The sequence below is a fragment of the Clytia hemisphaerica genome, unplaced genomic scaffold, assembly GCF_902728285.1.
Source record: "Clytia hemisphaerica strain Z4C2 unplaced genomic scaffold, Clytia hemisphaerica genome assembly, whole genome shotgun sequence".
Lineage (NCBI taxonomy): Eukaryota > Metazoa > Cnidaria > Hydrozoa > Leptothecata > Clytiidae > Clytia > Clytia hemisphaerica.
Genome location: NW_027103595.1, coordinates 3,287,453 through 3,308,504, shown reverse-complemented (window position 1 = coordinate 3,308,504; position 21,052 = coordinate 3,287,453). Strand labels below are relative to the sequence as shown.

General features: G+C 37.6%; 5 protein-coding genes across 10 annotated transcripts; 3 read left to right on the top strand and 2 right to left on the bottom strand.

The window, feature by feature from the left end:
• Positions 1-201: 201 nt before the first annotated feature.
• LOC136801759 (adhesion G-protein coupled receptor G2-like) lies at positions 202-18,996 on the bottom strand. 6 transcript variants are annotated; one of them, XM_067058421.1, is made up of 12 exons: positions 9,395-9,487; positions 8,774-9,139; positions 8,561-8,586; positions 7,343-7,966; positions 5,996-6,219; positions 4,422-4,592; positions 3,658-4,177; positions 3,183-3,429; positions 2,523-2,788; positions 1,949-2,018; positions 1,261-1,742; positions 202-567 (listed from the first exon to the last, which is right to left on the bottom strand). In XM_067058421.1, the coding sequence occupies exons 4-12, from the start codon at positions 7,947-7,949 to the stop codon at positions 536-538; spliced, it is 2,619 nt and encodes an 872-aa protein (XP_066914522.1). In that variant the 5' UTR covers positions 7,950-7,966; positions 8,561-8,586; positions 8,774-9,139; positions 9,395-9,487; the 3' UTR covers positions 202-535. The 6 variants fall into 6 exon arrangements, with proteins under 6 accessions (XP_066914522.1, XP_066914526.1, XP_066914520.1 ...); XM_067058425.1 differs by having other exon boundaries at positions 1,949-2,015; XM_067058419.1 differs by lacking the exon at positions 8,561-8,586 and having other exon boundaries at positions 8,690-9,139; positions 9,395-9,820.
• LOC136801812 (uncharacterized protein CXorf65 homolog) lies at positions 10,736-11,095 on the top strand. Its single transcript, XM_067058479.1, has one exon. It carries the CDS (start codon positions 10,736-10,738, stop codon positions 11,093-11,095), a length of 360 nt encoding a protein of 119 aa, XP_066914580.1.
• On the bottom strand, positions 11,934-13,823 carry LOC136801758 (C5a anaphylatoxin chemotactic receptor 1-like). The gene has a single exon (XM_067058417.1). It carries the CDS (start codon positions 13,381-13,383, stop codon positions 12,061-12,063), a length of 1,323 nt encoding a protein of 440 aa, XP_066914518.1. The 5' UTR covers positions 13,384-13,823; the 3' UTR covers positions 11,934-12,060.
• LOC136801761 (formyl peptide receptor-related sequence 4-like) lies at positions 16,442-17,786 on the top strand. Its single transcript, XM_067058427.1, has one exon. The coding sequence runs from the start codon at positions 16,521-16,523 to the stop codon at positions 17,601-17,603; it is 1,083 nt and encodes a 360-aa protein (XP_066914528.1). The 5' UTR covers positions 16,442-16,520; the 3' UTR covers positions 17,604-17,786.
• LOC136801760 (formyl peptide receptor-related sequence 4-like) lies at positions 18,678-20,486 on the top strand. The gene is made up of 2 exons (XM_067058426.1): positions 18,678-18,947; positions 19,217-20,486. Exon 2 carries the CDS (start codon positions 19,259-19,261, stop codon positions 20,393-20,395), a length of 1,137 nt encoding a protein of 378 aa, XP_066914527.1. The 5' UTR covers positions 18,678-18,947; positions 19,217-19,258; the 3' UTR covers positions 20,396-20,486.
• The last annotated feature ends 566 nt before the right edge of the window (positions 20,487-21,052 follow it).

Sequence of the window (21,052 nt, the reverse complement as noted above, 5' to 3'; positions counted from 1 at the left end):
GCAAAATAACTTTCAATCCAAATTGAAGTTTTAATACCGTTAGCTCAGTGGTTGAAAGATACACATGCTTAGCTCCAAGAGAGTGGCGGGACAAACAATTAATATCTTAAGAAGTTTTGTCAGTTGGAAGAGGCATTTTCCACTCTTTCCACCCAATAATGATCTCTTAACTTTAGACCCAACAAAATGGAACAAAAAGTCTAAAGAAAACGAACAAAGATTATATTTTCTTTTTAACACATTAATAGTAAAGATAAAACAAATCTACAAATCATAGGTAGAACTCAAAAAAGCTTCCTCTAGAGATAAAAATTTACTCTCATAAATTAAGCTGATTTATAACGAGTCAATATTTGCACAGGGCTGAGATGATTTCAACAATTTAAGTCAGTTTTCCCATCAGTTTTAGTTTATTTTCTGTCGATTTCGACAACATAGCTCGTACATCTTTAATGACATGCGCCAACTTCCCAGTTTGGACCAACGTCTTCTTTTTCATTTCCAATCACACCTACCATCACTACGCATGCGTGTTTCACACCCAACCATCACTAAGCAATGCACCAGCTGAAAAAATAAAATCAAAAAAGTGAATCGGAACAAATTGACTTCTCACAGACCCATTGAGACTCCTTCCCACTGGAAAATTATAAGTAAATTTTGTCTCCACTGAAATAACCAGATAAGCAAATCCTCACTGCAAAATACTTTAGGCGTACAAACTTTCGCGAGCAGAAACTTTCGCGAGGTCGAAAAATCGCGAAATTCGCGACAATTACTTTCGCGAATTTGAGGAAAAAAAATTTTTCGCAAGCACAAACTTTCGCGAATCTTTGGATAAAATAAGAATTTTCGAATAAAAATCGCCTTAAAAGTGAAAAATATTCCTTAAATCCGCTAAAGACGGCTGCTCTTCTTTATTTTCAAAGACATTTACTTTCGCGAAAAAGGCCAAAATTCGCAAAAATCGCGAAAGTTTCTGCTCGCGAAAGTTTGTACGCCTAAAGTATTGTGCTATTTTTTCCAGCCCAACTGAATTTTCTGGCCCGAAAACAATAGAATTTCAAATCCCCACAATCCCCACAAGCTCAAAAAATGCCACCGGGTTTGCGAGAAAGGGGTGTGTATGGTCAAAATTCTTTTCACGAATACTATTGTCGAGCATGCCTGGTCCTTTATATAGTGGAAATTCCCTTCCCTCAAAAAAAGGTGGGAACAAAAAAATGAAGAGCTGACTATGACGAGGATTGTTGAACTTACACCGTTTGTTGCGGTCGATAGTTTCATTGAAGTGGAACGAGTCTTTTGCTCTCAATTTCACTTTCTCATCCTCCACGCCATTCACTTTTTCATCTTTGACGCGGTAATTCTTGGAACAGCAATGTTCGTTCGCTTTCTTTAACCTCAACAAGGCGTCTTTGTTCAGAAAAACGTGCAGGTAAAACACAACGCAGCCACACACCACAAGACACCCACAGAACACGTATTTGACGACCATTGAATCAAAATAGAATCCCAACATTCCGCACACCCATGACGTAATGATAACGACATTGATGATAAATGCTGACTGTGCTCTTTTGAAGTCTTCATCGCGTTGAGCCTCGATGGAGTTCTTCATCATACGTTCCAACATGAAGACGTTCTTGAAAACAGGCACGAAGAACGACACTGTCAAGATGATGAGGAGGATGGACGGAAAGAGCACCGTCAAATAGAAGTTCATTCCACTCACAAAACAACTGAAATGATAAATAGAGCATATTATATTTTTCGGTTGAATGGTTCTTGAAAAAGATTTCTTAATGAAAGAAATGACTTCTTATTGAGGAAAGATTCACTCTAGACAGTCACTTTTGCTTCTCTCGACGACCTAGTAAACATCAGGTGCCACATTGAGACCTGAACATTTTATCGACTAACAAAATGTGTTTTTCAACAGACTTACATTTGTTGAGGAGGTGGTTTGTCTTTCTCAAAATTTCCACCAATCACCGTGAACGTCAATGCACCCACTACTAAAAAGAAAACATTCTTATCATAAGTCCTTAGATGAAAGAAAATATTCGAAAGACAGGTAAATCAACCAGAATTCACAGCCGGGAACGACCTGATGAAAAAACCTTTCAATAGCTACCGTAAGTTGGTCTAAATAATATCGACATCCCTATGCTAATTCCGACACCTTTCTTTAGAGTTAGGAATAATATGAAGGTCGGAAATTTTTTTCAATGCTTAGCTATCAGAGAGGAAAAATCTTTTTGTCTATCAGTGATTCCGAACTTCCTATTTTTTCCATCTCTAATAAGGGTGTCGAAATAAGAGAAGGGATTTCAACATCAGACCAACTTACAGTATATACCCCAAAGAGAGGCAATCATTCTCTCAACAAAAGAGCAGCCGTGTCATTGTCATTGTCGATTGTAACAACTTTTCTGATAAATGTATGAGTTAATTTTACGTAAATCGCTAAGTGGATTATCGTTGAAAACAGAAAGTTACGAATGATAGAGTTTACAAACCTGAACAAGCGAGGACGATAGCTTTGAAATATAATCCATTCATTCTACGTAACGAGATGACGACGATAGCGCGATACAACAAGATGGATTGTATGAACATCCATGAGAAAGAAGTCAAGATGAAGTAATGCAAAAATCGACCAACTATGAAACATAATGTCTCTTTCTTGACGAACGTTAGCGCCGCAACGAAAGAGAGGGCGACCATAATGAGAGATAAACATTGAAAGATGATGATCTTCGAGTTCCGCTCCTTTCTCAAAGCCCTGAAAAAGTCAAAGAACTTTCAGAAATATCATGGCGATGATGGGTTAATGTATTTATCGCTGAATATAGTCGATTGATAAGAGGCTGAAAATTGTCGATTGATAAGAGGTTGTCTGCACGCTATCTAACTTCTTAAGATACGAAGTTATAAAGAACCCCCCAGCGGACCTTCAATTCACACAACCACACAAATTTCTTTCCCAAAATCACGCATTCACGCAATATTTTTTTCGCGATTCACGCAATTTTTGTTCACGCAAAGCTTTCCATTCCCTATAAACGTGGTATAGTAAACAGCGATAAATCTCATTGACCGAATCGTGTGCTCTTTGAACAAAACAACGAATTATTTTCTGGACAAACTATAAAGAATCTATGGAGACTGAATTTTACCTGAAGGCGACATAGGTGATGGTTGTCACTCCTAGAAACAGCAATGTAAACAGAACACAAAGAAACGCGACAAAATGGAACATGGCGGAATAGCCAGCAGCCGAAGGAGATGATATTACGTCACCAATGACAGCAAATACTTGAGATGTTTCCGCGTGAAAGTGACACTCACAAGGGATTGCGATATCATTTGTTTTCAAGTTGAATTGTTCGGGATAGGTCGTGCAACTTTCAGTGGACCAAACATCTAAAGAAGATCGGCAAAATTTGTTAAACTCAGAAAAGAAGATCCAAATTGCGAAGAAATGTTTTGACCCAAAAGTTTGCATTTAATCAACTGTTTTGAGCGACTAGGCAAAAAAAGAGTCCTAACAATTGAGAAGAGAAAAATACTTATAAAGCGCCCTGTAAACCTATCATTTCGCAACAATTTAATTCAAAATCAAAATGAAACAGATTAAAAAAATCAGACTACCTTCATTCGAGTTCCATGCGACACATTTGGAGATGGAACGAGGCGAGATTCTCGATGGTTCCACTAAGAATACGAAGGAAAGGGTCATATTGTTGCGTTTGGTGTGGTCGCTGTCTCTTCGTTCACGGATGTTGCCAACGGTGAGCAAGTTCAGTGAAATGATGTCAGAAATCAAATGTCGCCCTTCTGAAAGCTTTGTTGGGTATAATGTTGTGTTTTTGTACGCAAGAATCTCGATTGTTTGGATAGAAGGGGTTGTCTTGTCCAAGGAGATCAGTGTAGAAGGAGATAATTGGTTTTTGAAAGTTATGTTGAATTCGTTGGTGGAGTTATCTTTCAGTTGATGCACACTCAACGCCATGTTTTTGTTGAAATGTTCGAAAGTCGGGTTTTCCTTTCTGAAGGTTTCTTTGAGCCTGCGGAGCATTGTTTGCAGTTGACTTTTGAAGACAGAAGCAAAGAAGAAATTGGCGGGGACTTGCACCACCTCTGATAAAATGTTGAATAGGTTCGACAAATTCTGAATAAAGAAAATTAAAACAAAATTCGACGATGAACTCAACTGTAAAGTCAGATACGTTTGGTTAAACGCAAAATTGAACAAATTCATGAAATGATAAACGATAATCAGGAAATAAACACAGGATTCTCCAGCCTCTCAACGTCTGAAGGTTCTGAGAATGAATTTTTTACAGCCTTCAAAGCAAAGAGAGTGGGGAGGAGCCACCTGATAAGAGGGGCGGGAAGTAACAATGTTCTCTTACCTTCTCTCTACTGTTTTTGTTTTGGACAACATTGAACAATGTTTGGAGAGCTTCGAAGATGACTTGAAGATTTGAAGAGACCTTGATCAATTCTTCTCTGTGGTAACGCAGTGAAGTTGCCAAAAAATGAGCGAATCGTGTTGAGTTATCCACTGTGAGGGTTTGATGAAGCTACAAAAAAAGGGCGTGTGTCAATTCTAATTAAAAAACTCCTTGCCGTTGAAAATGAGACTTTATTGAGAAAAAAAAAACCAGCAACGCTTATGGAGACAAATAATGGAAAGCTTCTTTGGAGACAGAAATAGTCCCTCCGGTGACCGGGATAGGCCCTATCCAGAACAGCATTCACTATCCTAGGATAGGGAAATCACTGCGCTTTACTGACTTTGCCAAATTGTGCTCGCGTCACGCAGAGCTGATGGTGTATAGTTACTTTACTTGAACGACTCGGGAAGACAGTGCATCCACGCATGGTCGAACCTGAAAAGTATTGGCAACCATGCCACAGAGTCAGGCATATCCCCCCACACTCTTGTATCAGAGCATGGTACTTAATTCCCCTCACATGGCATGGGTTAGCCCGGGCGAAGATACTATGAAGTTAGATCGCCGCCAAAATTCGATCCTTCAAGTCGTCCCGTCGTACTAAAAGTCGTCCCGTCGCAAATTTCGGTAGTCGAATCATCCCAAGTTTCAAGTCGTCCCGTCGCACTAGAAGTTCGCAGGTCGTAATTCTTTTAAGTCGAACCATACCAAGTTTCTAGTGGTTCCTATCAGAAGTTAACTCGTCGGAACTTGGTACATGTTCCAATAATGTACGTTTAACTGTTTTCATAAGTGTTCATGTCATCTATCAGGTATATTATGGAGATAAAAACATAACTTTGTATAGTTTTTGAGCTCTAATCAACAAGTAAATTTCCACACGTGTGTTTCCACCAGCTTCCATTTTGAACATTAAAGTTCTCCCTGGATGAGCTCTGCACGTGCACAAAAACTGCACATCACACGAACATAACAAAACATTATCTCCACAATATTTTGATTTTTGATATACGAAACAAAAAAGTTTTCTTTCGGAATAGCCTAGAGTCCAACTCTTTGGGATGAGTCGACTGCCGAAATTTGCGACGAGTCAACTTCTGAGGCAACGACTCGACTTAAAATTTGGAATGTTTCGACTTCCGAAAGATTCCGACTTGCGAACTTCTAATGTGACATGCGGACTTCTAGTGCGACGGGACGACTTCTAGTACGACGGGACAACTTGAAGGATCGAATTTTGGCGGCGATCTAACTTCATAAGATACATTCATTTGCCAATAGAATCACAGCACCGAGTGGGAATTGAACCCACACTTCCTGCACGGAAGTCAAGACTGATAACCATTACACTACTACCCCTTAACTCTCTTAAAATATTTTAAACAATCGGATCTAACAAAATGCAAAACCAAGCTTACCGGGCTGGCGGCACACAACGTTGTTTCAACGTTCATCTAACGTTGTGAACGTTCGATAAACGTTCAAATAACGTTGTGTGCCGGCTGGGTAATAGATTTAAAGACACTTACTCTTCCAACTTCATGAATAATATTCTTCACTCCCAATTTTGTGAGACAGAGCGAAGTATCCAAGTCACCCCACAGGCCATTCTTTCCACAAATCATATTTGCTTTGGATGAGGGGTTGATTCCACCATAATAACATTCATAACGCCACATTTCACCAATGGGTGTTCTTTGTACATTGTAAAGACCTTTCTCTCCTGCGTTGATCTTGACAGAGGGACAGTGTGCTGGAATGTCAAGTAAAAAAGTATGAGAATCTAAGTGGCGTGGAAATATAATTGAAGGAAGTCTACTAAACATGTGCCTTACGCGCCTCTTGGGCAAATTAAGACACGTCCCCAAAATTTACTGTAGTTTTTTATCGCCGTTTCAAACTTGTCAAATCCCATCACTTCATACATCGAAAGAAGCATATTGGAGTGTAGATCACTGAAATGGCTGTTCCATAATTTCCTTGTTCACTAAGAAAACGATATTAGACAAAAACCAAAAAATGTCAGTAAAACTTGTTTTTTGAATAACTCCAGTTTGGCTGATGGTATAAGCATGAAATTTTGGACCAAAGTTGCATATCGTTAAAGGGATAATTTTTGCATAAAACTTTTCCTCAAATCTTGCTGACGTCAGTAGAAATCAGCAAAAAAAGACATTTTGCAATAAAGTGCAAAAAGTGTTGCATCCGCCATCAACGCGTCCATCAGAATCATCAATAGCGTTTTAAGAAGGTCTGGGATCAAGGGTGTTGTTAAGCATAATCTCAGCCTGGGTGCACCAAAAACAGTATACAGGTTTGTCGAGCTATTATGAGCTTCAGAATTTATATTTTTTGTTCATTCTTTTTTAATCGTATAGAAGATGCTCTAACTTGAATTTTGAGCTATCATACATTAGGTGTTTGAAAAAGTAGTTCGAAAATTCTTTGAAAAAAACTCGATTTTGATCAACTCGGATTAATACCTCTGTGTTTGAATGAAATCGAGGGCGTGTGAAATTATAAGGGCGTGGAGGCGCGTATAGCCGCGTGATTTAGCAGACTCAAATGAAGGTTACTGCTTAATAAGTTCTTGCTAAAACTCCACAGCTAAATTGTTATATTGGTTAGCCATTGTCAAAATCACGCCTAACTCGGATCTTTTAATTCAAAGGAGTTCGTCGATGACGGAGACCTCTTTTTCCAACCTAAACTTAACCCAATCAGTTAAAATCCAATTAGCTTGACATACATACAATTAGCTTCATGGCTGGGTCATGGCAACCAGGTTAGCATTTGACCCCGTTAAATTAAAGCCCGAACTTCTTTTGCATGCATAAAGGTGTATTGAAAAGAGGAAAAACGTAAAAAAAGCTCACTTTTAGTTTTCTTAGACGAGATGGATGAATTCGTTGCGGAAGTTGCAGCTTGGATGATTTGAGAGGTCGAAGGTGCAATCAGTGTAGAAGAAGTTTGGTGCTCGAATCTCGTTGTACTCGCCGTGACGAGGATGGTTTTTGAAAGAAGTGGTGTTGATGACATCACTGGAGCACTTACTGTGGTGTGTAACACATTAGATGATGTGCGGTTCTGATTGTCTTTCTCGTTTGCAAAGATGAGAGCAGATGAAGAGGTGATGGGAAAAGGTGATGTGGTGTTGGTGGTGGTGGGGGAAAGGTGTGCAGATGTGGTTGGTTGAATGTTTGCCAATAAGAATGTTGATTGATTTTGATCATTTGAAAAAAGCCTCATTGTTTTTGTTGATGGAGTAATTGTTGAAATAAGTGATGACCTGTTCCATTGATGCTCACTTGACGATTTACTGAAAGCATCTACCGCCTTAGCGGTCTGAATGACTGGCTCAATAGCAAGTTTAGTTGGAAAGACTGGAGACGTCGAAGATGAAGGGCCGATCTCCAAAATGTTTGATAATGATGAAGCAATGGCGATAGCTGAAGTACTTCTAACCAACCCTATTTCATCCATGTTAACATCATGTGTATCTAAGAGTGAAAATGGATCCTAAGAGTTGATTCATGATTCATTTTTGTGGAAATTAAAAAAAGGCCAGAAAAAGCGAATTTTAAAAATGATCATAAGCTCATTTTTAATGCACAATCAGGGTCATAATATACTCGCACTTTTGGCTAATTTACAATTTTTCGAAAATTGAAGTTCGAGCGAGAATGTCAATTTTTAGGCCTTCAACTTGATTTCATCAAGTATTTCGATCTGGGAGGGATTTATGGGTTTCTAGGCTATATTTCAAGCCCTACTAGACCATTTTTGAACTTTTGGATCCTCAGATCCTAAGGTCCTACTTTAGAGCACTTACAAATCGATTGTGGTTTCAAAACACCCCGGTGAATTTCCCTTTTGTGCCAAATATTTTGTCCCTGATTGCAGCTTGTCAATTAAATAGATTTAATTGTCTAAAGAGACTATTTATCTAACGTTTTCAGACCATCAAAAATGAACGATAAATAACTATTAAAAAGCGACAAAAAGAACGACAAACCCTAACCCTAACTATCAAAGAACGACATATTTCGCCGTCCCAAACCCGGACCTTGACTACCCCCCTACCTATTCATTACTTTTTGTACTTTACGCTATTTAACGACTAAGTAGCGGTTTAAAGAAGGATAAATTACGCATGCGTTTAAGTCTCTATTTGTGTGAGCTGAAAGATTAGATGAACTAACTTTAAATATAATAGCTCTTACCATTAAAAGATTGAACGACTACATTTGACGCCGATGACGACGACTCCGACGACGGCGACGATGACGCGCTCTGCGTGCTTTGACTGATAGAAGAATGTTTTGTTAAAAAGCCATCACTGGAAGTAGGGAGAGGTGTTTGTGTGGTCATAAGAAGCTGGTCTTCCATTATTGTGGTCATGCTTGGTTTAAGGTGTAACATGTCTGTAGATGGTTGATGAACGTTTGAAGTTGAAAGTGAAATTGAAGCCAGAATTGAGGTTGCCAACATTGCAAAAGTCGCTGAGTCCATCATTTTCTGTTTCCCGTAATACTCTGTTCTTTCTGGTTGTGGTTGTGGTTGTGGTTGAGAATTTTGAAGCAAACTTGCATTCGAATAAAGTTGTGTAGACGATCCATTAAGTTGAGGAATACGAGAAAAGTTGCTGGAAACAGTCTTCACCTTTGTTTGAGCTTGAAAATCAAAACAAAAAGATTTACGTTATTTAAATACCATGGTTGTAACCATGGCGACCATCACAGCTTATGTAAAGATTCCAAGTGAAAATATAAAGGAAAAGTTTGGAGTTCTTCAAAAAATAATGTTGACTTTTGAAAACAAAAGAGTCGTAAGCTGCTTTACCTTTGAGACTGGATTAATGAGGAAGGTGAAGTAGAAAGCACAGCTGAAAGCTTTACAAGGAATAAAGAAAGAACAAATAAGAATACCTTGAACCAGCAAAAGACAGAAGAAGAAATTTGAGAACATTTTTCCGTGTTTCACCATTTCTTTCGTTCAAAAAGAGCAATGTTGTCTCCCATATTTTTTGACGTACAGAAAACCGATAAAAACAATGGCTGAATTGAACGACGTTTTCATTCAAATGATGAATAGCAATCACTTTTTTTGTGAATTCCTTAACAAATTAAAGTTTGATGTTTTCTTAGTGATTTGACTTCATTCAGGTCTGCAGTCTATTCATGCAAATCAAAATGAGGCCATAGTACTCTTCAATTTTTAAGCACCTTTTCAATGAAGATTGAGGGCCTCCTAACGAAAATTGGAGCCGGTAAGATCGCACCTCAAAACAATCAACAAGACAATAAAAAACGGAGCCATTTCTTAAGATATTATTTCACCAGATCTAATTCACCGACCCGCTCTTATCAGAAAAGTCACAAAATCATACCTACTTTCCAACTCATGCCAAATCCGGCAGAATCGGGGAGACTGGGGAGACTTCAGCCTCCCCCTTTTGAGCAAATGAGATTTTTTTTCTCTTAAATTTCTAGCGTATTATCTCACATTGAGCCTCCTTCAGCCTCCCCACTTTTACGGTTGTGCCGCCGGGCCTGTCATCCCAAATCCGGCTGTGTGAAATAAAAAATGAAACAGGTCCAGAGGATTGGCCCTTACTTTTGTACTTAGCCAAAAAAATGTCAATTATCTCATCGTATTTCTATATTTGCATTCATTACAGAATATATTAACGATAGCAACCTGTTCAATTTGAACAGTTCAAAGAATGTCTTTTTGAATGAAAAAATTTGACATCTTCAATAGTTTTAACACAGCAAGGTCCGAAAAGTGTAATATCCTATCTACTATCTCTATCTTCATCTCAAGGTGCAGGAAAAGCGAGGTTAGAAAGTATTGTAGTGAATGGTGTACTATTTGTGATCCTACATCGGGTCCAGACCTTTGATTACAGACCTGATATTTATCCTATTTTTGTGGAGATGTACTGCGAAAAAAGAGAATATCTCCTGTTTTGAAATTGCCGTCATGAAAAATTACAATAATACAATTTTAAAACATAGTAACGCAAATCAATTGCCATTAATTAAAGGAATGTTTAATCGATTAGCAAGGGGTTTGGGCACAAAACAAGTTCCATCAGATTTCTAAATACTGTTTCAATGAAATCTAATTACTGTCTGATTTGTGAAAAGTTGTCATTTCGTTTGCGGATGAGATACTGTGTATGAGGTTTCGCTTGTTTGAAAAACTAGTGTTGGAGATCTGGTTGTGATTTTTTTGGTGAACTATTTCTGAGGTCTTTCACAAGGATGTCGCTTATCAAGGTCCGTTATGGCGCCAACAAAAACCTTCTTGTAAACACAGACTGTTCGTCTACCATTTTGTTGGCATGGTTACGAAAGAAATGTAAACAAAACAACGTCAATCGGCTTGATTTATCAGATGAGGATGGTAATTTGCAGAACATTCATTCGGTAAAGTCTCACGATTCGGTATCAACGAAACTGGCGGATCGGAAAGAATATATTTTGGTGAGCGTGCAGACTGTTGATAAGAAAGTCATTATTACGTCATTATTGGACGGTTGGGCACCAGTAGTCCCCGAAGAGAGGCCTGGGACTAATTCGAGGATCAGAAGAAGATCTTCACAGCTCTCCATTAGACGATGATGTTGATGGTGATTTAATACGTCGAACTTATCATGCTTCATTTGAAAGACTGATCGAGGGAAAGATATTTCAGAGTTTCGTCGTGCCTGGTTGCTACGGAGATACAAACTTTCGTTATTGACCATTCTCGACTTTTGAGCATCTGACAATAAAAACACTTCAATGGAACAAATTTAGGTACCATTTTAATGTAAATAAGAATCAAAAAGGTTATATTTTATTCGCCTTATTTACCAGAGGCACTCCAATGAAGTCCGGAACATTTATATTGTTTTAGATTCCAGAGTTTTTCGGGTCATTGCATGCCAAATATTATGGATAAAGTGTAACGCTATACAATATTTTGTATTAAAAAAGAAAATTGAACTAACATACAAACCAATCGATAGAAATCGTCTGCAAAACCCGGCCTGCCAGGAAAAGGTTATCAACATTTTAATTGATCAACGAAACTCTTTTTTATAAGAACCAGTAAATTGAGGCTCGATGAGGCTCGGTTGTTCTTATTTTTTGGCACTTTGAGGATAAAAAAGTTTTCATCCGTTTTTATTTCTAGAGCAAAATTGGTTTAAAATACCCATATTTTTACTATTTTGACACTTAATTTGTTTAAAACTCACCAGACTCAGCAATGCTCTTGAATTGTTCTTATGAAATTGTTCTTATAAAAAAACAGTGTGAACAAGTTTAACTTTCAGACTTCGCTCATGATTAAATCTTTTTGTACAATACTGACGAAGTATATAAAACTCAATTCAACATATCATACTTTAAGTGAATTTCAAAAACATCAAATTCATCCAATAAGCTAGTTTTTTAAAAATATATAACCCTTTTTAGGAAGGAACGCTTTCGAGCCTTATTTTTCTATTGGCTGCTGAGAGTAACATGTTAATGTTTTCATAAATATTTTCTTCATAGTGGAAATCTTTTTGTTTTCGTTTCTTAAAAGTTCGAGTACCCAATCATTCTGTCTTGGTATTGAAAGTGTGTCGTAAATATGGCGAGTTTGGAGCTGATGACAGTTTATGACGTTCGAAACTCGACGACTGGTCCATGCTGTAGTCTTTACCACTGATCTGTAACTTTTGTTGATGGCGCCCGACCAAGCTATTCAAGAAGCGAAATAATTGTTGTCGAAAACGTCCTAAAAGGCCAGCGTAGATGAAAACGTTGGCGATACTGTTGCACATGTGGAGAATCTTGAAGAACGCGTTCAAATTTCTTGTGGTCTGTGAGTGAGGGATTCCTTCGCCTACTTTCCACGAAATCATGTATGCGAGATGTAGGATTTCACGCGGGAAAACGAGAATGATGAAAACAAGCGCTAAAATGATCAGCATTTTCATGATATTCTTATTCTTACGATTTAACTTTTGTTCTTTGAGTGTTCTCATGCTTGAGCGGTCGTATAAAACACCATAAATGAGAGTGACAGTCACTCCGAACGTGACAACGAAGATCAGATCTCGTTGCAGGTAAATAATGACCGTGGGGTAAAAGAACCAATCAACGCGCAGGTCAATGACGGTGCAACTATATTTGGGATGAACTTCGTTGTAAACGATGGAAGGTGTTTCGCAAAGAATCGAATACAAAATGATGACGAGGATGAAAAGTTGAAGATGTTGGTCTTTCAGGTGAACTTTGACAGGTTTGCAAATGACCAGACACCTTTCGATGGTAATCAACCAAATTACACCAAATGAAATGGTGATTGTACACTTGGCGACCACTGGCAACACCTTGCATCCTATTCTTCCGAAATGCCAACTTCGATTGAAAGTCAATTGCCAATATAAGTAAAGCGAGGGGTTAATGATACTGGCGAGCAAATCCACCATAGCCAAATAAAAGATTAACCGAGCCATTCCATGTAATGAGCGAGGATTTCGTCTGAAAAAATAACAAACTAAGGCATTTCCAGTTACACCTACAATGAAGATCAAAATAAAGGAAACGACCAGCATTGAATCTACCCAATCAAATTGACGTTCGATTACTGTCTTTGTTGTGTTGACGGAACTGTTCATCAGAAGGTTCGAAATATTGGAAACAATGTTTGGAGTCAGGATATCTGCGAGTGAACTATTGAGATGAAAATTCGTTGATGGTTTTGAGCTGGAGTTCGTTGCTGATCCATTGTTGAGAGTTACATTAAAAAGAGTTTTCTGTTGGAGGTTTGGAGACGAGGTGGAAGTGAAGTTTGAGGTTCCATTGTACAAAACATCCAAAGAATTGTTTCTCGATATCAGTATATTATGTTCCTCTGTTGTGATGTTTCCCATGTTTTCTATTCGATGCGAAATGTACAATTGATATGATCTTTCTCATGTGGTGTCAGAAAAAAAAGAACATTTTGTTTGAAACAGTTTCTTTCGAAAATGAGGACCCCTGTCTCTCTCCCAACAAACATGAAACATCTAATGTTTGAATGTAGAGGAGATAAAAAACATTGGAATATTTATCCTGTCGGGTCTCCAAGTGATTAAAACGGTTTTAAAAAGTTTTTTTAGTTTTAACTTTGTAGTTTGAGATGTTAGTTTTGATGGATTTTAGTGTTGTTGAATACTTAAAGTATTAACGCAGGATAATTGAGAGCTTTCATGGTCATGGGTAGAATTTCTCTTCATTTTCTTGATTTGTTGATTTAGTGTGTTTTCATAACGATTAAAGTATTAGGAGAGTGATTAGGATTGACCTGGTGTAATTTGAACTAAATGAGATGGATGATTGATTTGCGTCGATGATTATTCAAATCAAATGAAAACAAGAAGTAATCAGAGAACGTCGTCATTCCCTCTAGCATGCAGAGTGCTTCAAAAGCACAATACAAAAAGTCAAAGCGAATTCTGACTGTGAGATGACTACCCCTTACATGGATTGAGCTTTAAGCTTGATTGATTTAAGTAGGATTAGTGTAACAGACAGCAAAGCATCGTGTTGTTCGCTCTTCGTTTGTTTATTGGATTTAAATTCTCTCTCAGACATTTTTTTGGTAGCTTTGGGGTAGCTTTAAATTTAAATTTAACTGGACGAAAAGAGAACGTACATTTTCTACGGTGGCTTGTTTCTGCCTTTAATCGCGTTGTTAGTTAGCCTTGCAAATGCATGCAAATAAGTAGGCTACAAAATTATATTGTTAACAGAGCTACATGTCGGACATATTAACTTGATAACATATCCGAATTTTTATGTGATCAAATTAGTTTATCATGATAACTGGGAAGTTATTATCGTGACATTCACGATGACACATTTCAGGAAAAAAATTACGCCATTTGATCAGGTTCTCATTTAGTAAAACGGTTAAATATTATATCTAAACATTTTTCTCCGAAGCTTATGCTCTTCAGAAAAATAGCTCAGCATTTTTTTCCGACAAGTTAAGCTTATGCTCTTCAGGCAAATATCTCAACATTTTTTGTGACCTGTTAAGCTTATGCCCTTCAGGCCCGTCTTCAGGCAAATATCTGAACATTTTTAACAATTCGTTATTTGCCCAAAACGCTCAAGCCTAACTGGGTGATTTTCTCTTGTCCAAAATGTCAAGTTATTTGCCCGAAACGCTCAAGCTTAATTGGGTGATTTTCTAAAAAGTCAATATTTTTTGTCTACCGTATTATTTTTTAATTGCAACAAGAAAATTTACACATCGTAACACGACTTCTAACAAGGTTATTTTTATCTTGCTTTTTTCAAAAAAATATTTAATAAAATTTGATTTTTTTTCACCCTGTTAACTCTCATGATAAATATCAGTGCGATTTCGTGGCAGAAACAAGCCACGGTAATATTCTGATAAAGGGAAAGGATCTCGCTTACAACACCGTTTGAGAGCATGATTGTTCAGCATTCATAATTTGATAAATAATTATCCAACATGAAAAACATTTAGTTTCAGTGTACCTTGAGTAAAAAGAATCAATAATATAGTGGAGGTGGAAAAATATTTGTTAGGGAAGGTGTTTAAGAGTGAACCGCACAGGTAGGGGTAGGCGTTTAAGAAAGAGTTATTGTGGCCGAAAGGTGGTATTATTTGATATTCTATGGACTTTGTTCCAGAGGGGGATAGAATGAGATTTATCCGATAAATGGGTGATGAACTTTTAGTGTTGAGGTTTATAAGATGTTTATTTTTGAAGTAGAAGATTAATTCTTCGAAAAATGATGATAGCGAAATGAAATTTTTCGTTTAGCTGATGAAAAGGGATTTATTTAGAAGGAAAGGGTCGATTTGTGGTTTTCCAATCTCAAACAAACTTTCGTACATCTAATGAAAGGAAGAATTATTCTTTATCGCGGTTCGGAAGCCATCCTACTAACAAGATCCCCTCTACAGAAGAAAGGGAATATTTTATACTAATCTCTAACAAAGAGAACATTTCGAGATAACAGTATCAGAAAGGTTGGGAGATGTTATTTTATTTTAATGTTTTTTCATCAACAGAGAGGAGGGCTTCACTTCTTTTGATTGGCCAGTTGAAGCATCAATCATCCGAGAGTTATTGTAGAGTTTTTTAAGACAGATGTATCAAAAAGCAACCTTTTTTTACTTGGAAACATGGATTGCAGTTCAATGACAGAAGGTTTTTTACTGAGAGAGATAACTCTCACAATAAGAACAGCATATTAAAACAACTCTTTCTTTTTGACAGAAAACCAAAAAGAAGGAATTTCTGAAGGAAATTAGACTAAGAGGATAGCAGAGTGACGGACAAAGGGTAAGGAGTGATATTAATTTAGAAATGGAAGGCTTTGTGAGAGAATGTGGTTTCAAATGGGAAGTAACTAAACGTGTAGCGACTTTCTTTCAACAAAACTATCTCCGCCTCTTTCTTGCTGGGCAAGGCGAATTGTCACAGTTGGTGCATTTTGAATGGTACCACAAAAAATCAAAGGCCTCCTCTTTTAACTTGTCTCATTTATTCATTTATTTGAGGGCTTTCTTAGACAGTTGAGCGCTCAATGTTGGCGAAGAAGGTTGCATGTCATGAGCTTCAAAGTTTCATTTAAGTGTTGTAAGCTGTAACAGAAGATTTTGAGGGCCAGGAAAGCATTTGTTTGAAGGTTGATTTACGTTGGTTGTAAATAATTAAATTTTTAAAATTGAGTTAAATAGATAAATGAACAGAGTCTCCAAAAAGTAAAAGCAAAACGGAAAGGATGATGAAATAGAGAGAAAAAGGTCCATCGGTTGGTTCAAACGTTTTGTAGGATGCTTCTTTCAGAAGTGAAGATGAAAGCTTTTTTTCTAATGTGAGAATTTTCAGGCTCGATAAAGAGAATTTTTTCGTTTTCACACTGATCTGATAATGATTGGAAAATGAAGATTTCAAAATTTGAAAGATACTTAACTAATGGTTTCTTTTTTTCGTAGATCTTCATTTGAAAAAAAACTGATAGAGGGACAAATTAGTCGAGGATGAATGGTACATCGAATTTGACAAACCATAGCAATGATGAGACAGAAAAACACAATTTCACCACTATGCAGGTTTTCAGTATGGCGGCATTTAGTGTTATCTTATTCTTGGGATCTCTTGGTAACTTGTTGGTTATTTACGTTTATGGTTTTACCGGTCGCCGAAGATTTCGAAAGTTCGAAAAGCTGATGTTGATGTTGGGCGTGGTTGACTTCATCGCATCCATCACCAACCCTGCTTACTTTCTCTATCGTATCGCATCCCGAGGTGTTTGGCAACTCGGCTATGTCCCGTGCAAAATCATCCCAGCCTTAGGCCCTATCTTCACGGGCATTTCTTTAGGAATAATTTTAATAATGGCGGTGGACAGAGATCGAGCAATATCAACTCCTTACAAGAACCAATTCCACCTGCGCACGATTTACAAAGCAGTCTTCGCAACAATAGTCTTCAGTGTAGCAATAACCGTACCCTACATTTATCACATAGACATTGTCACCTACGGTTCAGAACCATATTGCTTGGTAGATGGTGGAGTGGAATACAATGTAATAGTGGTTGTCATCTTCAGTTTTAGTGACGTCATCTTTCTCCTCATTTTCACGACAACGACAGTCAGGATTTTTTCGAAACTTCAGTCCAAAACTACGGCAGCCGAAAATACAAAATCACAAAAGCAAAGAAGACAGGAAAAGAACAGAATTTTGAAAATGATTTTTGCGATGGGCTTCATGTTCGTTTTGTGCGTTTTCCCACGTGATTTGCTCTTCATCGCATTCTCAATACGCAGAATTTTCCCGCCCGAAATCCCGATCGGTAACGTCATCGACGTGAACAATGTTTTGAAAGTTCTACATACGTCCAACAGTTGCGTCAACGTCTTTCTGTATTCATTTCTGAACGAGAAATTCCGCGTGGAAATCATCCGAGTGGTAAACAAAAGCAAACGTATTCGAAGGTCGTTTTACGATTCGTCATTCATGTCTTCATATAGATCAACAACGTCCGATAATCATGCCGAAAATGAATTTATTGTCCGAAACAAATTTGACGAACAAAAACAATTAATGAACGCAAAATGAGACGTACTCAGTGATTCAGCGATTTCATGGAACATTATTTCTTCGTTTTATAATATTTATAATAGGTGATTTCTGACTATGATTATATGTGAAGTAAAAAAATTATTTTTGAGCATACACAATCTGAACTAACTCACTCGTTTCCACTTAATCTCAGAGTAGATCGCACGTTTTCATTCTAAAAGCCATTGCATATGTAGGTTGGCTGTGCACTTTAATTTTAGATGAATATTGAATAAGTTTATAAGCATGGTGATTAGCCTAAGCAATAAAATAATCACACCGAAATCAAACGCCGATCATAAACGTAAACATTACGCTTTCGCTTTCGCTTTCGTTTTTAAGCAGAAAGCAACGCGGTTTTGATTGCTATGACTGTTCGCCATATCCCTTTAGAGCAGAGCGTGGTATGCGCAGAATGGGTGATCTGTTATGAGATAAACTCTTTCTCCCTAATTCATTGCTTTTGTTCATCAACCATCCCTTCTCGATAACATTACATAACATTCGATAAATATTTCCCTGTTTTGGAAAACCGCACTTTTCATGAATCACTGCTCTAAACAATATTCAACTGAACGTAAAAAGATTAACTCTACTTTCACATCACGTCACGTACTTCAAAAACCTTTTTGTGAAATCGATGACCACTATTTTTGAAACTGTTTCGCTCCAAGTAGAAATAACCCCTTAGTTATGCAACCCTTACCCACGGGCACAGAAATTAGCGTCCAGTTTGTCCGGACCCCTTCTCAAAGTATCGAACCCTGATCGCTCCTCCCCAGCATCCACACAGAGCTTCAAACTTGAAGAAAAACTTAATTAGATTTGAAGCTGACTTTTTTAAATCCCGCTTATATGAAATTTGAGCAAACAAAAATTTTCGAAGCGCTTTAAAGTAATCTGTAAAAATATCAGTTTCTTTTTGTGTGTTTCAGAAGGGGAATTAATTGGATTTAATTTTGCATAATTTATCAGGTTGCTTCGAAAGGGATATTCTTATTGTTTTGCTTGTTAGCGTTAGAAGTTGAAGAGAATATTTCAAACAAACTTTTAATTCTTTGACAAATGCGATCATTCTCGAGTTATTTGATGACAAATATTAGCCTTCTTCTTCCGTGAGTTGAGGGGAAATGAAGAAGAAAAGCTCCGAGCAGTGAGTGGAGACACAAAGTATGGATTGACGAGAAATTGTTTGTTGATTTATTCCTTTTGAAATTTGCGAAATATTTTGAAAAAGTTTTAATCTTCCTTATTGTAGAAGTTTGTGTTTGTTTTGTTAGCATCAGAGGTTTGTGAAATATTGATCGAGCGCTCGCATCAAAAAATGGAGTGAAACAGGGGGTAAGTGGAAGAGAATCATACCTTTTCATAAATGGTTTGGACGGCTTGTGGCCATTGTAATACAACCAGCACTGCTTCATCTAAATTTGAAAAAAATAAGAATAAGGTTGATGATGTGAAAAAGTCAAAATATTTGGTGCAAAGTAGTGATAAATAAGGTCATCCCATGCGATCAAACTCCCGTCTTTTGGACAAATATTGTTTGTTTTACCAAATCCAACACTCGAAGTTGAAGAAATGAAGAAAGTTTTTCTTACTTTTCTTCACAGGAGCAGAACACAACACACACATCACTGAGGAATAAAGGAGCGATGAGTTTGGCAAACGAAAGATTCAGTTTGATTTCATTTTCGTTGATCCTTATCCTAGGGAGCATTGGAAATGCGTTGGTTATTTATGTGTACGGAATTGCCGGTAACGAAAGAAGGAGACGGTTCATGAAGTTTGAACGTTTGATGCTCATGTTGGGCGTGGTAGATTTTGTGGCGTCCATCACCAACCCTCTGTATTACATCTATATGATCGTCCGCAAAAATGACTTCAATATGGGTGAAACAATGTGTAAAATTATACCTACATTAGGTCCGTTGTTTACAATGATTTCTCTTGGGATCATTTTGATAATGGCCATTGATCGTGATAGAGCTGTAGCCACGCCCTTCAAGCCTCAGTTTAACCTGAAAAGTATTTACAAAGCTGTTGCGTTGACCGTTCTCTTGTGCGTCCTAACCATCACCCCCTATGTTTACAAACTGAAAATACAAAACTATTTTAACAGAAGAATTTGTGCACCAGTATCGGATACAGAGTACAACATTTTCGCAATTTGTCTTTTCTTAAGCAGCGATCTCATTTTCCTCACCATCTTCGTTGTGACCACCTTCCGAATCTTCAGAAAGTTGAAAACGAAAGACACCATTGAATGTCCGAAGATGAAACAACATCGAGCAAAAGAAACAAACCGTATCTTGAAAATCATTACGTCGATGGGCGTGCTCTTCATCTGTTGTGTTTTCCCACGTGACCTCCTTCTGACGTCATTTTCATTCAGTACGTTAATACCACCGCCAGTGGATTACGCAATAGCTGCCGACGCCAACCTCGTTTTGAAAGTTCTGCATACGTTCAATAGCTGCGTTAACGTCATATTGTATTCTTTACTGAACAAGAAATTCAGAAAAAGTGTTTTGAAATTGTTCATGAAAAGTAAAACATTTAGCAGCCTCTACTTGAAGAAATATCCAACATTGGGACGAGACACAGATTCGTACGATTCTTCCCAAACACACGGAACTCTGACCAGAAGTCCTTCAGTCACACCAAGAACTTCACCGAGAGGTTCTCCCAGAACGTCCCTCATAGCCAATATGAACAGTGATAAAAAATGCTCACAAACGTTATTGAAACACGTGCTTACCAAACCTCTTTACATGGAATCCAAGAATTAATCGTCTTTCTGCTGATATGCTTTTCTGCAGTTGTTTTCATCTTAAGTTGTTTGCAATTTTTATTTTCTAGTTATAGGTTGATTTTTAGTATCTAGCTGAAAAGAAATGGGAAAAAGTGAAAGATAAGCCTTAGATGTTTAGTTTTTTTTTTCGTTTGCCTCGTATCTCCCTGATGAAGAAGTTTCCAATGAAAAATTATGGAAAAAGTGATAGCCCCCCTCCCCTTACTTCTGGGAGAGGGATTTTTTTCCAAAAGGTTTCAAAAGGGGGAGGCAAAAGTAAAAATGGGAATCAAGGGGGGGGGGGGGGTTCATGAAGGTGCAATAAAATTTTTCTGGGGGGACTTCAATTTTGAACAGAAATTAAATTTTTGCAGTTATTCCTCAAATCACATGGCAAGTACATTTTAGTGTGCTGCGATTGTCAAAGATGTATAAAAATTAAGTTTAAAATTTCAATGGAGGCTGACACAGGAGGAAACCAATGGCCCAATTAGAAATTACCCTCGACACGCTGTTTCATCTCATGCTAGAAACAAAACCCTCAACGGATGTTGTATAATATACAAGCAAAGAGATATTTTGCACAACAAGTAGTTTTGGAAATCGACGAGGTCTGGAAAGAAGGTATTTTTTAAACAAAATTCCCTCTTTTTCC

Excerpts from the sequence above, each read along its gene's own strand:
- LOC136801759 (XM_067058419.1), bottom strand. The coding sequence starts at position 9,452 with ATGGTGAAACACGGAAAAATGTTCTCAAATTTCTTCTTCTGTCTTTTG. Across the intron at positions 9,140-9,394 it reads CTGTCTTTTGCTGGTTCAAG|CTCAAACAAAGGTGAAGACT; the intron begins GTATTCTTATTT and ends TTGATTTTCAAG. Across the intron at positions 3,430-3,657 it reads CGCATGGAACTCGAATGAAG|ATGTTTGGTCCACTGAAAGT; the intron begins GTAGTCTGATTT and ends GATCTTCTTTAG.
- LOC136801812 (XM_067058479.1), top strand. The coding sequence starts at position 10,736 with ATGTCGCTTATCAAGGTCCGTTATGGCGCCAACAAAAACCTTCTTGTA.
- LOC136801758 (XM_067058417.1), bottom strand. The coding sequence starts at position 13,383 with ATGGGAAACATCACAACAGAGGAACATAATATACTGATATCGAGAAAC.
- LOC136801761 (XM_067058427.1), top strand. The coding sequence starts at position 16,521 with ATGAATGGTACATCGAATTTGACAAACCATAGCAATGATGAGACAGAA.
- LOC136801760 (XM_067058426.1), top strand. The coding sequence starts at position 19,259 with ATGAGTTTGGCAAACGAAAGATTCAGTTTGATTTCATTTTCGTTGATC.